The sequence below is a fragment of the Tinamus guttatus genome, unplaced genomic scaffold (genome assembly GCF_059628265.1).
Source record: "Tinamus guttatus ecotype Peru unplaced genomic scaffold, ASM5962826v1 Tinamus_guttatus_pri_ptg000150l, whole genome shotgun sequence".
Taxonomy (NCBI): Eukaryota; Metazoa; Chordata; class Aves; order Tinamiformes; family Tinamidae; genus Tinamus; species Tinamus guttatus.
This window is the reverse complement of record NW_028288684.1, coordinates 4,830,286-4,846,115: the sequence shown is the minus strand read 5'-3', so window position 1 is coordinate 4,846,115 and position 15,830 is coordinate 4,830,286. Positions and strand designations below refer to the sequence as shown.

The following is a 15,830-nucleotide window of genomic DNA, read 5'->3' as shown; positions in this document are numbered from 1 at the left end:
AATCATAATTTCTTGCTTCAACTCCCAACTTATATAATGAAAATGGGATAAAAACATATGAAGAGCCCGTAAGTGTTGCATCATTTTATAGATGCCAGATTTACACATTCACTAGTAAACATATGTCTGCGGGAGATATTTCTACTCAAGTTTCAGTGTGAATGACAAAGATAAAACATTAGATGTGCGTGGAACAAATTACAAGCTATATTAAGAAATATAGACCAAATGGGATGAATCAATAAAAGATAAATTACTCATACAAACTGTATGAAAACAAGACTTCGTTCATTTTTTCCTGCAACTGTCACTTTGAGATTTACAAAGTCTGTTTCTTCACAGTAAATTAATGGAAGATTTAAGAGGATCTATTTCTCCTCTTTGTCTATACAGGAAGACTAAGGTCAACTCAGTTTGAAACTAATTCTTAAATGTTTACATTAGGGCAGATGATTCCCTTGCTCAGAAATGGCTTCATTGCAAATTCCTTGGCAAGTGACAGCAAATAGTGTCCTATCATCAGATCCACAGCAGATGCTTGCTGATTCTCTTGGCCTGCTTTTGTTGGTTTGGTCAGGAAAACAGTTGTGGTACCTCTCTCGTTGTGAAACTGGCTCTTGGATGTCTGAAGGTCATTTTCAGCCTATCAAGGAAGACCACAGTAAGAATGTGGGCCGATTCACCTGATGTTTGCCCTTCCGTAGACAAGCAAAGCAAACATCGTATTGAAAAAAATGGTGATTTTTGCATTGATATTAGAAATAACCTTGGAATCCTTCTGGATTCAATGGAACAGAAGCGAATAGTGGTAAGGAAAAAATGGTGCCAAGATTTGTGAGACTGGCTTGGAGGTGAGTTTTATCAACATTTTAGGCTGTGCCTGAAGCCCTGGCTTCTATACTCAAGACATGAGTTTTGACACTGGGCTTCAGTAATAGAATAGTAAACATCTGGAATAGCTGGTGTTGGTGTTCTCTATGCACCACTTCTGATGCTGATGTTACTAAGTATCAAAGGCATTTGAATGCACTGAATATTTGGACTTACTCTTCACTGTCTGAATGCCAAATGTCTTTCACCGAATACTCCACCTGTGGATTTAAGTCCAGCATCCCTTGATGTTTAGATCTTCACAGAAAAGAAATGAGGCCTAGTGAAACTATGAATTTTGCCTTAGACTAGGCACAGGCATTAGATGACAGCTGTGAGGATCACTAGCTGGCAAAATCAGACGGCCTCGCAGTGGGAACTGCTTGAACTCCGATGGTTTAAATTTCGTCTTCAGGCAGAGAAGCCAGCTATGTTGCCTCTGTACCTTTACAGATGACATTGAGCAGTTGCCTACACGAACACAAATCACTGTCCATTAACAGAAGACAAGAGAAGCCAAAGTGAATGATCAAAAGAATTCAGCTGGACAGAGCTGGTTCTGACTTGCAGTAAGTACAGCAAGAAAGGAAGGAGAGATGGTTATGGTTCCTCTGTTGCTTGCATTCTCACTGTACAACATGAAAATGGGTGCAGCAGCAGTGCAGCACGCAGAGGTGCCCGATTCACAACTCTCTAGCCTGACAGACACGAACATATATGTTGTGATGCAAGCAGACATTACCTAAAAGAGCTTATTTTTACAAAATGTGCCAGCCTTGAAACACCACAGAGAGCAAGAACTTTCAAGTAAACTCACTTTCTGGGAACTTCAAGCTAGCACCAACATTCAGAGCTACAATTGCAAGTAACTCTATCTTCAAAATTGACTTTAATCATAGACTAAAGCAGAAAACAAACACTTCTAACTTCTCAGACTGTTCTATCTCCAATTACTTGTTTCTATAAAAAATTGTTTACTTAAAAATTAACCGAATTAAATTAACCGAAACGAAATTGAATTATAGCTTCTGAAACCCATTTGCCCTCAAAAAAAAAATCTTGAAAAGCTTCATCACATCAACTTTTGACATTAGCAATCAAATATATTCTTAAATATATCAATGCAACTCTAAATCAATTACTCATCTAAGATAAAAACAAATATTAATTCCAGTGTTAATGAAGCTATATAGTGTCTCTCTTGCTGTTATGCCTTTACATAAACACCACAAGTTCAAATAGGCTAACGGTAGAATTTCAGATTCACAACGTTTTGTATTGATGAAATATATCAAATACCGGAATCCAAACTCCCCTCTGAAAAGGGTATTTTATGAACTTAGCTCATGTTAACAGAAAACCTGCAGTCTTACCCTGACATATCTGTTGATCTGGCCTACAGGAGTTCAAGCAGCTCATAAGATTCCATTATTACTGCATCAAAACTGTAACATTTTATCCTTAAAACTTGACTGCCTCATGCTATCAAGAACCACATCTATCTCTGAAAGCCTTTATTTCAGGAGCATCTGATGTTAGAAAACGTAGGTAACATTCTTACCGGTTGCTTGTGCCTTTTGGCAGAAGGAGTGCTGGAGGGAGAAGAGCCAGCACTCAGAGCTTCTTCAATATCTAAATTCAATCGTTCCAGCTTCTTCATAAGACATGACATAGAGTCTGACCATTCAGATTCTTTTCCTGGTTGGGTCTAAAAGAAATCAAACATACAACAAGTCTTAAAACACTCTAGCTTTTTGTGACTTGAGGACTCATTTTTTTTGTCCAGTCCTCAACAGAAAAAGCTGATCAGCTCTTTCCTATCCTTGGGTGACTTTCTCGACTTAGAAAACTGCAGCAGTCACTCTGGTCCTGATGACACATATTCATAGCTGTTCTTCAAACTCAAATGATCACACCACCTCTGCATATCTGAACTGAACAGCTTTCTGACACTTCATCTGGGACAAACCGTTGCCAGCTCGACCTAAGCATGACCAACACCAAAACAAAAATAACTTTAAAGCCCACACTTAAGCCATTTCCATTTGAACATCTCTCCTCTAACTGCTCTGTCAATGAGGATCAAAAAATTGAGTCATCCTGTGTGCCATATTTTTTCTTTATTGCATATTCAGACTTCATCAAGTCTTGTAGCTTTTTTTTCTGTCCATAAGTTCGGAAAATGTGCTTGGACTGTCAAAATATTTTGTGGGTTCTATGCATTTTATGTTTTAATGGATGTATTTTCCTCCTTATATCTAACTTGCCTCACTCTATAGCAAAAATTTTAATCCATTTAAGTGCAGCTGCCAAAAACATTTTTCTTATTCCTTGGTTTCCTCAAAAGTCTTTTCCCGTGACTCCTCTTTAAACTTCTTTCCACAGCAGTCCCTGTGCATGCTGCCCAAAGATGCCCAATTTTTCTTATTCAAATCACTTCTAAAGACCCATGGCAAAAACAGCCACTGACCTCCCTGTCATCAAGGGCAGCTGCAAGTCCAGAGTTTACGCTCTATCCTGAAGCTGCTTTGCTTCTTTCGTCTTTCTTATTTTCATGAATTATACATAACTTTGGCTCAGAGTTCATTTTATAGCAATCAATTTTAATAGACCGAGCCTACAAACACTAATATTGCATTGCCATCCTTCTAAAATCCCTAGGAGTATTGTATCAACGCTGCAAATTACCTAGGGGAGCTAGATAAATACTATTATTATTCTCACCTGATAAATCTTTGTGTTAATCTGTTTCCTTCCGAGGGAGTAGCACATGGGACACATGGAGCACGTAATTTATGCACTATCACAGAACAAAGCTGTACAAATAGAACCCAGGAGGCTCACACCAGTGCATGATGACATGTATTTGCTCATCTTCACCACAGTAACTCAAGAATGTGGTCACAGATCACAGAATGGCTGAGGTTGGAAGGGACCTCTAGAGATTACCTAGTCCAACCCCCTGCCCAAGCAGGGTCGCTTAGAGCACATCGCACAGGGTCCTGGATCTTCAGACTCCTAGTACCATATTACTTACAGGACTATATTCCTTCCAAAGGGGATAGTTTGTCTTAATAGATACAATTAAATGTCCACAGAAATTCGCACAGAAATTAAACGTCCACTCTTTAATTTTCTAAATCTTTATAATTTTCTTTTTTCCCTAATCTATAGTTGAGCATTTTATTGGAATTCTGTTAAAAGTGCTAACCTTATATCAAATTATTCAAATTATTTAAAACACACACTTTGATTACTTTTGCTGTCTTCCTAAACATTTTAATTTAAAATGTAAGTTGTTCCACAGCAAGTGAATATAAAAAAAAGATTTCATGGCAGATCTTTTTTTAGTAAGCTGAACTTTTATAGGAAATGTGCATGTTGATATATGTCTACAATACTCATTTTTAGATAAACATTCTCCATTTGCTTGCTAATGTACTGATTTTGCCATACTAAAGAATACTCAGAAAAATCAATCAATCAACCCAAACAATAGCAACAATCAGTGCAGCACTCTGTCAAATCTAATATAAAGCTCCCAGTCCTCAAATTTGACAACAAGGAGCTAATAATATGCGTTCTTACTAATCTGTGGTAATTAATTCTGAGATGATTGCATATGGAAATGAGTAAAATATTTTTCATTTCAGTGGTATATGTAAAAACTGTACTATAAAGTGACAAACATTAAAGCTAAATTTGGAAGTTTGGATTTAAATTTCCATAAAAAGTAGCTTTGAAGAGATATCGTGAAGGCAAATGGGACATTTTCTGCTCCATGGCAGAAAATAGTAGTTAATACCTATGTTTAGGGTGGTGGAACTTTAATATAGTGTTTTCCAAAGAAAACATGAAGATGAAAGTTCACAAAGTCCTTAAGAAAGACTGAATTCTAGTGACATTCCGCATACATGTAATAACACACATACATGATATAATGCTACAACACAGTTCACAGAATCATGGAACAGCTGAGATGTGGAAGGGACCTTCAGAGATCAAGTCCAACTGTCCTGCTCAGGCAGGGTCATCTAGAGCAGGTAGGCCAGGCCCCTATCCAGGTGGCCCCTGATCATCTCCAAGGACAGGGATTCCACAACTTCTCCTGTCAACCTGTGCCAGTGCTAAACTACCCTCACAAAAAGTGAGTTTTTCCTTATATTCAGAGAGCAAATTCCAGTATTTCACTTTGTGCTTGTAGCCTTTCACCCAATCACTGGGCACTATGAGGAGTATCTGGTCCCATCCTCTTTACTCCTTCCCTTCAGATATTTATACACAAAGACAAGAGCAGTCTTTGCTCTTCCAGGCTGAGACTCCCAGCACTCTCAGCTCTTCCTCACATGACATAGTCCAATGCTGTATTCATTTTTGTGGGCCTTCGCTGGACTCACTCAGCTTGCCCACGTCTCTCTCACACTGAGGGGCCCATCACTGGACCCAGCACTCAGGTGCGGCCTTGCTGGGGCTCAGGAGAGCGGAAGCATCACCTCACTCGACCCCTGCTAATGCACTTCCTATTGCAGCCCACAATACCATGAGTGTCTTCTTCCCCACGTGCACATTGCTGGTCCTTATTTAACTTTTCACCAGGATGTCCAGGTCCATCTACTCTCCATCAGTGAGTATGTTGCTGTTGGTTAATTTTTTCCAACCAGTGGAAGCCCCTCTTAACAGCAGCACAACCACCTGGAGCATCAACCGCTCCCCCAGTTTTGTGTTGTACATGATGTTGCACTTAGTCCTACTGTTTAGATCATTAACAAAGATGTTAAACACTACTGGACCAGTAGTGCTAGTCACTGCTAGTGATGGCCTCCAGCCAGGCTTCCCATCACTGGACAGAACCCTTGATGTCCAGCAGTTCAGGCAGTTTCAGGCCACCCTCCTGTCCATTTATCTAGGCTGTACATTATCGGTTTGTCAAAGAGGGCTTTGTGTGGAGACAGTGTCAGAAGCCTTACTGATGTCAAAGTAGAAAACATACACTGCTCTCCCCTCATCTACCCAGCTAGTCATTCCATTATAGCAGGCTAACCAACTATCAGGTTGGTTAAGCATGATCCCCTCTCCATGAATGCATCACCTTATCCTCATCATCTTATCCTCCATGCGCTTGGCCGTGGTATCCAGGATTAGCTGTTTCACCACTTTCACAGGGATCAAGGTGAGTTGACTGGCCTGCAGTGCCTTGGGTCCTCCTTCTTGCCCTTTTGGAAGATGGAGAGACATTTACCTTCTTCCAAAACTTAGGCACCTCTCCTAGGTCACTATAACCTTCAAAGATGATTGACAGCAGTCTCAAAAAAGCACCTGCCAGCTCCCTCAGCACCTGCAGTGCATCCTGTCAGGACCATAGACTTGTGTATGTGCATTTTGCTTAAATAATCCTTACCTAGCTCCACATGCTGAGACACACTTGGCCTTTATCTTGACAAATATTTTCCTGCTGTATCAATAATTCTTTATAGTATGTCACTATTTTTCAGTACACTATATGTCCAAACAAGTTATTTTTTTCTATATAGAACTCAAAGCACAGTCCTTTCTTACAGCTATAAGCTTTAAAGAGCTCCCCCCCAACTACAAGTCCCCTAGTTCCCATCAGATTTTGCCTTTTCTAGTTCAGTAACATTCTAAATTGTGTCTATTAAATTAAGGGGATGAGGAAAAAAGATGGGTTTTCATTATCCTTCAATATAAAGCTAAATGGGCCTAGTTAACAAATTACATTCATTAATTAGAAAATTGGCACAAAAGCGACATCTGGAACAAAGCTCATTGGTTATATATTTCAAAGGTTGCCTGAAATTCCTGCTGAACAGCAAGAACATGCTACTTACATTTAAAAATATAGAGCTTGCACAGTAGGACTTCTAATATGAGAATAAATTATGTCAAATCCCCTTAAAAAGTACACAATTCCTCAGTGTTTATACCAAGCAACTAAGCTGGATACTATCAAAGTGTGACAGGTCGAATAGCTTTTTATTATCACCATATCTTGTCCATAGGAACTACAAAGGCAGTTGGGTTGGAGCATTTTTGGAAGCTTTTATACACTCTCCTTCAGGAAGAAAAGTCTGAGTACCAAGTGTTTATGAGTCATGGACTATTTTATCCATTCCTTTCCCATAAAAAAGGGTATATTGGGAGAACGCTCCTTTCCATACACTCTCAAGGTCTCCCTTATTTGTTGGAACCACTGTCATTCAGTAGTGTATGGGAATGTTGTTATTTTCATCCTTTAAAATACCAGAAAAGGATGAAAAATAAGCGTGTTACAGGAACTCTTCTTTTGTATTATCTTGGAATACCCTTAGACATATGAACAACATTGAAAAATAAGACAAGAGAATCTCTTTTTAAACAAATCTTTCAAAGCAAAGTGACCTGGCCTACAAAGACCATGTCACACATTGGAGAAAAAAAAAAAGTACAAATTTTGAAAGACAATTTCCTTGTCAGGAAAATTTGTCAACTGCCACATACTTCCATAGACATCAAGGAATACAAATACAACAGAACAATTTTATATTTAGCACAGAGAATAACATGCAAGTTGTATATGCTTCCATATAAAGCAGTTACTAATGCAGCCGTTCTATGCTTCAGGTAGCTACTGTATTTGAAGAATTAACCCAGTTATATGTTATTTACCGAGACATATTTAATCATCAAACAAGTAATTTAGTTATACGTTGCTGTTTCTTACATAAGTTGCAGCCTGTTTTTTTTTAAACAGCAAATTTAATGTCTTTGTTAAAAGCACAGATGCAAATTCAGATTTGATTACTACCAATCAACAGAGGTAAAAAAGGTCATGGGATTGCAGTGCATCATCTAAACAATAACTTGTTCTTTTCCTCGGGCTGAGAAGTAAATACATTCCAGACATTCAGTTACTTGGGCTTTTTGGACCAAAAGCTTCTTCATCCTGTTTTTCAGCTTGCAAGTGTTCTTCACTGATCATATTCAGCAAAAACATCTGTGATAAAAGCCATGTTTGTTTCAATGTTTTGCCCATAAAGCTTGTTGCAATAGGCACAATAGCTGCCAGCAAATCTAAATTTAAACTAGAAGAATGTGGCAAAAATGAACAAATCCATATAGAACACGCAGAGGTCAGGGTTAGCCTTGCTGCCAGACCTCAACATATACTGGAAGCAGAAAGACTCCCAAGTGAAAGGTTATGAGAAAATTACACAATTCTAAATTTATCTGTTATCTTATGGCTTTCATTGCAGAAAGTTTCAATAGACCCATTTGTTCTAATAGCAAATGCAATGTAGAACCACTAGCGACAAATTACTACCCTCCAAATGAAAAATTGCTATTTTACTCTTTTCCGTGATATTAAACTCATTTAGATAAAATTCTCTGATGTGCTGAGTAGATATAAAATGATGTTTGTATGGCAGTGGACAAATATCATGTTTTGCTTGTGCTCCACTGATGGGGCTCCTCTGTTCTCAAAAGCAGCTCTGTGCAGAAGTTCTCTGCAACCATTCGCGGCTTCGCCCACAGAGGCTGGTGGAGGGAGCTACACGGGATCATACACCAAATCCTGCTGAAAGAGCATTTAGAACACAAAGGAGGCTTTTATTCTCAAAATAGATTTATGTGTGCACTCTATAATGATGATAAAATACTTCCAAAGGGAATTTTGCCACATACCTCATCCCACAAGATTCTAGTACAAATAAAGAGGCCTAATAAAGATGGACAACTAACGTGCAGCACCCTTCTCTTGTAAAGCAGGTAAACACTTTAGCTAGGGTTCTGTTTATCTCTTTTTTTTTTTTTTTTTTTAATTATCTCCAGTTTTGGTTACACACACACAAAAAAGTTATTTTTGTCTCTCTTCCATGTCTGTTTGCAGTGCCACCGTAACACTGGCTTCATTTTTCTATGCATTTCTATAGCCTACCTTACATTTTAGTAAATGGTTAGCTAAGTCTTTGCCAATCTATGCTTTGTTTGATGATGAATACAGTACTACATATATACTGTATATAGTATATGTATACTATATATACATACTATATAGGTATATATATATATAAAACCTGAAAATGCTAACTTCAAAATGCAGAACACTAAGGACATGCCTTCCTCCTTCTGATGATTAAATGGTGCAGAAGACCAAGCAAAAGGATACCCAAAGAGGTGAAAACAATACAACATATTTCAATTAAAAAAAAAAAAAAAAAAAGTGCACCAAAAAAAAAAAAGATTCACTAAGTATTTAACAGCTTTTTATGCTTTGAACAATGAACAGGAAAATCTGGCTTTTAATTTGTGGTCACTTCGCACAGCGATAACACTCATTAGAGGAAAGGAGGTAGAGAGACTCCCCAAGTCCCATCTGTCTTTAAAGAGTTCCTGCATCAGTTCATTAAGGCACTGCCAGAGTCTTCGAAATATTTATTAATTTACAGAAATATTTCCCAGGTGAAGAACTCTGAGTTGATTTCTGAGGCCAAAAGTCATTGGCTGCACTAGCAGAGCACTACATCTAAGCTAAGAGACAAAGAAGAAAAGGACGAACTCACTTGAAGAAAAGGTCGAAGGCAAAATGTCTTGGGACACAAACCACACACACCCCAGAAGTTTTAAAGTACAGTAGCCCATTGCTCCAGATATTCCAGTACGAAAATTCTATTGCACTTCACTTCTAGCAAAGGCAACCACTTTTGTAGAGGAGTTCCGATAAAAAAAAAAAAAAAAAAGACAGCACAAAGTGACATGTACTGTTTTTAACATAAAATTGTTGTATCATTTGGTCAAATGACTAAAACTATATTTTTTTCTTCCAGTTCACTATGCCTACAGCAAAACTCTCCACCTTCTAACAAATTATTATGTCAGGCAACACTGAATTTCACAAACATGCTGTCAGACAAGCCTACACTGTCAACACATGCTCCAGATCTGGCACCCAAAAGGCCAGACAAGCTGTCTTAATTGACATCTGCTCCTACTGCAGCATACGAATTATCCTCTTGGGTTATCCCATCTTCAGCTGCTTCAGAAGGGATGCCAGCTCATCACTTATCTGCTCACAGCTTGAACATTTCCTCCACCTTCAAACAAGTTATCTGTGCTTCCTAGACGCCAGATCTCACCTGCTCTAAATTGTAGTCAAACTTCTGACTCTGGTGCATTTGCATTTGCTCTGGTACATTTGTCAAGAAACAGTAGTTGTATCTAGTTGTGCCATGAATGCCAAAATAGCTTGCACACATAGATACTAGGATACTACTTTGCCAAAATTACAAACTTCAGAGTAGCATTAACTTGTACCATAAGTGCCTTGAAAAATACAATTCACCTGTGTCTGTTTATAGATTTTTTTTTTGCAGTGCTTATTCATCACACTGGTTTTCAGATTGCGATTCATGAAAGGTAGTAGGGTCTTATACCACTAAAACCGAGGCAGGGACAGCAACGTTCAACTTTCAGATGCCTCTCTTCAGTTTTCAGTAGTGTCTATAAACAGTCTTTTGAGTTTGATTAGGATTAAAAAAAAAAAAAAAAAAAAGGCAGGGTTACCTCTTCATGAAATCCCCTGGTTAGAGCTATCCAGGATGTTGAAGAAATGGGCTCACCTTCCACCTTTGGTTTAATACAATTTGTATCAGCTCTTCCGTAAGATAAAAAAAAAAAAAAAAAAAAAAAAAAAAAAAAAAAAAGAAGGGGGCAGCGAAAGGAAGAATAGCACCATTTTCATGGAGAACTGCGTACAACTGACCGCAGACCGTTTCTCCTGTCCTTGCTGAAGCTGTGCTGTCTATAGAAACAATTCAGGCTTAGTTAGGCCAAAGAAAGAGGAAACAAGCATGACAACCTACTGGCACCCATCCTGAAGAGTACAGACAGAGCAGCAGAGAGCTTTTCTGAGAGCTTTATCCAGCAACTATCCTCCACTAATTATATGAACAGTTCTGCGAGATATGGGTCTTCCCATTCTGCAAACAGAGCTTCATCTCCAAATTCCACATACAAGCTCCTTCCATCACACACGCTTCCTCTTAGTTGTCCAATGAATCCTGAATTATTTTCGCAAAATCAGAGCAGGAAGAAACACTAACCTGAGAACAGATGTTCATCAGAAATTATATAAGATAGGAAACATTTTGCCGGAGGCTTTCAAATAGTTGAGAAACAGAATCTTTATCCTCTACATTTTCGAAGGAACTAATCCCTTGACTATGCAAATAAAAATACACCACCTGCTTCTTTCACAAAGAAAGTGGCAGTCAGCATTGCGTGTTGTGGAAGTCCTGAAGCTCTCCAAGAACATGGAGGCTCCACGGACACCAGAACGACTCCAGAGTCATCAGTCCCTCCCACCTGCCAGCCTCTAAAACCAAGACCTGCCTGAGGACATGCACAATGTTGCTTAGTCCCAGTATGAACTGTATGATTTGGGGGTTATGTGGGAGGAAAAAAGCAGCTATGAGAACTTGTGACTGTTGCTGATGTCCAAGCAGTGTTTTAGCTAGCACTGCTATAGTAACTTTTGTTACTGCTTTATTAATCTTACTTAATACAGTAAGCAGTTGTATGAAGCAAGGGCTCATCTGTTTTCCTGGCTTTGCACCAGCCACGCTCACGAGTCAACTGTCAGAGCAAACTTTGAGAACACTTCAGACAACTCTTCAGGCTTAGCGTGAGCCAAAAGGTGTTATAGGTGCAGAGAGCTGGGAATCAATCCAAGCCTCCCAGTGCTATGGGCACCCTAACACTGTAACACAGAATCACAGCGTTTTCTTTAAAGTCAGGTAACTCCAGAGCAGACTCTGAAGGAATGAGGACGTTTAAGAACACAGGCAGAGCTTCATCGTCAAAACTCTGCCAAATACCTAAATACAAATTAAGAATGTAGCTTAAACAACTTTTTTTTAAATGTCTTCTATGTAGGTAACAATATTATATTTTTCTTAAGACACTGACATTCCTAAGTTCCAAATTTTCAACTATTTTAATAAAAAAAATGAAAAGATAGAATTCTCAAGGGAACTGGTAATAGAGATGTTTCATATATTATAGAGCTTCAGTGTATTTTGGATTAAGAATCATATGGAACTTCTGTGCTGTCTACATAACATATAAAAACGTAACTCACAAAATCACTATTGATAAACGTAAAATGATTCCAGTACTGCTATTAGATTTGTGCGAGGCTATCATGAAAAATAAATACTGCACAGGATTTTATAAAGGGACATATTCCTACAATTCTCAGATATTCACAGGCTCCTGTCATGTTTGACCTTGTTTCCTACCCACAAGTTCTTACAATCTACTGTCAAGAGAAGTATTAAGGTTAGCAGTCTTTCTAAAAAAGAAAGCAGAATAGAGAAAATAACCAGTGAAAGGCACCTTTAGGAATTCAAAGTACTCAATGACAGAGAAAAGAAAGCTTGGCAGAAGAGAATATATATTCTTTATGGCTAAGAATAAGGAAGAATGGGGAAGAACACAAAATACAAACTATGAAAAAGCAAAATCATAGAAAATGGAAATAACATAGAACTTCTAACTTATACCACAAAATATTTTTCTTCTAGCTAATAATAAGGAAGAGACATTAATCTCTGATCCAAAACTGTTGTTAGGCCGTATCTTCACCATGACTTAAGCACCTAAGTACCCAAGTTTAACTACTAGAAGAGCAGTATTAGCTGAACACAGGTTACATTCCATCTGTGGACATGCTGCAAGTATCTACTAATATATTTAAATGCATCTTAAATTATATGAACCACGCTTGAATCTTTTTTAGAGCAACAAAAGTGGCAAGTTGCACAGTCCTTACTTATTTGGTTGCCTCAAGAACTCATAATACTGATATAAAATTCACATATCTATTTTCCTTAATTATACACAGCTATAACAATATCCTTTTATTATCTCAAATTATTTCATTTCAAATCACATGATACTAATTTGCTAGAGTACCAAAGGCCATTTTGCAGAAGCACTCAGTGTTATCTTAACAGCAATAGCCTGGGCCCAGCTTTCCCCTCCTGTACCTATACTGGTGACACCAAAGTCCTGGGGGCCCCAGTGTAACAGACCCACCAGTGTTATAAACACATGAAATTAAAAGGCATTAATCCTTTAATTAATCCTTTAATCTCTGTCCATTTATGACATACACACTCGTATCTCCTAGGGATTGGATGGAAACCTGCTTTCAAAATACAGCACGTCCCACCACCACAGAGACCCTCCCTATAGAGTCCCCAGGGACACAGGAAAAACAGCCAGCAAGAGGCACCACCAGAAAGATTTTATATTTTCCTTTAAGGAGCCTACAGCAGGAGAAGAACAAAGAAAGTTTTTCTCCACTTCAGCATACAACCACACCTGGTACATTTTGACCTTCCACAGCAATGACACAGACCACCAGATTTCACCCAGGTCACAGTGGCATTGAGCCCTAAAATAACTCCTCTTTGACCACAGCATACTTAAAGGCAAAACAAACAACACAATCAAATTAGTCCACACAGTCCACTGCGCTCCCCATCCTACACTTTGGAAAGGGCTTCATAATAATAAAAAAGCACAGATCACATCCTGCTGCCTTTATTGCACGATAATAACAATAATGATGATAATAATAAAAGCACAGATCAAGTCAAGCCGTCTTGACTTGAACCCTATGCTCAAGGGCTCAGTCCCCTCCACGCAAAGAAGCAGCCAGCAGCAGGGCCGAACCACACGCACCGCCTGCCGCCCAGAACCAGCTCCACTCCGCGGACCAAGACAAAACCCCCCACCAAACCCACTCCCATCCTCCCCCGGCGGCAGCGCGGCGAGGCCGCCATTTAGCGCGGGCGGCCGTGAGGGCCCTGCCCCCCGCAATGGCGCCCAACGGCCGCGCCCGCCCGTTGGAGGGGGAGGGGAGGGGGCGGGGCTCCGCCTCGGCCAGCGCCCCGTGCTGCGCGCGCAGCCGCCCCGCGTGACGTCCCGGGCGGGCGGGCGCGGCTGCGCGCGGCGGCTCGCGGGGCGGCGGCGCCACCTGGCGGGCGGCGCGGGCGGCGCGGGCGGCGCGGGCGGGACGGGGGCGCCCCCCTGCGGCGGCCGCGGGCGGGCGCCGCCCCTGGCGCGGCCCTGCAGGGGGCAGGGCGGAGCCGCGCAGCGCGGGGACCGTTGGCGCCGTTGGCGCGCGGCCGCGGGGGGCGCCGGGCAGAGCTACCGCGGCGCAAACGGGGGGAACGCGGCCAACGCGCGCGGAGAGCGGCCCGCGGCGCCCCGCGAGACCCGCCGGCCCCGCCGGGGCGGTGGGAGGGGACGGCCGGGGTGAGCGAGGCTGATTGAACCCAGGCTGGTTCTGCTGAGATTCACCAAAACGGTTATGTCAAACCCGCGATTCGATTCGTTTCACTGGGTTTAGAACATCCTATACATGGGCACTGAAAGTATAACTTCTGATGTTCTTAGTTGCAAATGCAAAGATTATCAAAATTTGCAGCACCGGGGCACTGTGGCGGTCAGAGCTAGGCTGCTCTTTTTGATGACACAACTTTGTTGGAACTGTTTAATCCTGCTGTGGTTCGCCCTGCTCATAGGTGCTAACTTTTGCCAGGGTTCGGGCGGTCCGAGCTGAGCTCCCAGATCAGAGCACAAAAGGTGACTTGGAGCAAGAGATCCAGCCCTTCACACTCCCTGGATTTCAAGACATGGCCAAAAGAAGCGCGTCTTTACTACAGAAAACTGAAGAATGTTGCACTGCTTATCATTCAAAAAAAAAATAGTTTAGGAATCAATTATCAGTTTTTCTTTAAAGATTGTGTAGCTTCATTTGCTTCTTTTTGTAGGCCTTTTATGAGTGTTCATTATTTAAATTTATGGTCTTAATTAAAAATCTAAATGCATTTTTAATCAGTTACTTCCATTGTATTTATTGATAATGGTATTTAAGGTAATAATACTTTAAAATAATGTTTTCCTATTTTCTCTCTTTTAGGCCGGTGTTCTAAAACAACACAGTTACACTGTTCTGTCCAGTCTTTAAGTAGTTTCAAGCCCATTTGAAAGAGGGGAAAAAATTTCAGGGAGATCAAATTTCAAAGCTGAACAAAAATTTGTGGCTGGCTGGATACAAGACATTCAAGTGGCTTCCTGCAATAAACTGAGTATTAGTCTGTATCAGCTCATATCCACTCCGAGCATCTGCCAGTCGGCATGTATCAGTCAACTGACCAGTCAGGAAAAAATACGGCTACAGCCGAAGTGTATAGTTTGTCTCTTGCCAAATAAGACTCATGTGGAATGTCCAGGGACATTCTGGGGAAAGGGAAATACAGAAGACATGGAAAAGTGTGAGGAAAGTAGTTAAAAGTGGAACCTGGAAGTTGGAAAGAAGGCTGGGATTGGAATATGGCTGGAAAAGAAGGAGGGATCGGGGAGCAAGAGATGCCCAAGTGGCTGAATCAGGATGGCACAGGCTGCCAGGATGCAGGTGTTGGGCAGTATGTCAGTTGTGGTAATTTTAAGTAATCTTAAATTTGAAAGTTGGCTTCTGCCATCATCACCCTGTATTAAGCGAATTCTGAAGAAACAGCGGGACAATAAATGTTCATTTCCTGCACTCAAGACACTTTGTTATTTGGTTGTCCGGTTCTCCAGTGTTAAAGGGAGGTGGAGGTTTGAGTCTGACATCAGAAATACCACCACGCTTGGTAACTAGATAAAACTGGCTCCAAAAGTTATTTATAGTGCATTTGCATAGTTCTGTTTTGATATTCTATCCTCTGTTCCGAGAGGGCTTCAATTCTAAGAAGCTTGTCAAAATGTTGTAATGACACTGATCACAGGGACAAATCTTGTGTAAATTTTCATAAGTGAGTGAGATGACTGAAGAGCCACATGTTTTCTTTTCATTGGATAATTCTCTTAAATGCTCAATCAGATGGGCTCTCTCTCTGGAGATTTTTAAA

The 15,830-nt window shown here is 40.4% G+C and overlaps 1 protein-coding gene across 1 annotated transcript in view; it reads right to left on the bottom strand.

Moving 5' to 3' along the window:
- LOC148595134 (uncharacterized) overlaps positions 1-15,830 on the bottom strand; it is an 86,384-nt gene that overhangs the window by 55,640 nt on the left and 14,914 nt on the right. Inside the window, exon 2 of the mRNA XM_088522159.1 lies at positions 2,432-2,578. Within this exon, the coding sequence (XP_088378285.1) occupies positions 2,432-2,578 (147 nt within the window). The remainder of the gene's footprint in view (positions 1-2,431; positions 2,579-15,830) is intronic.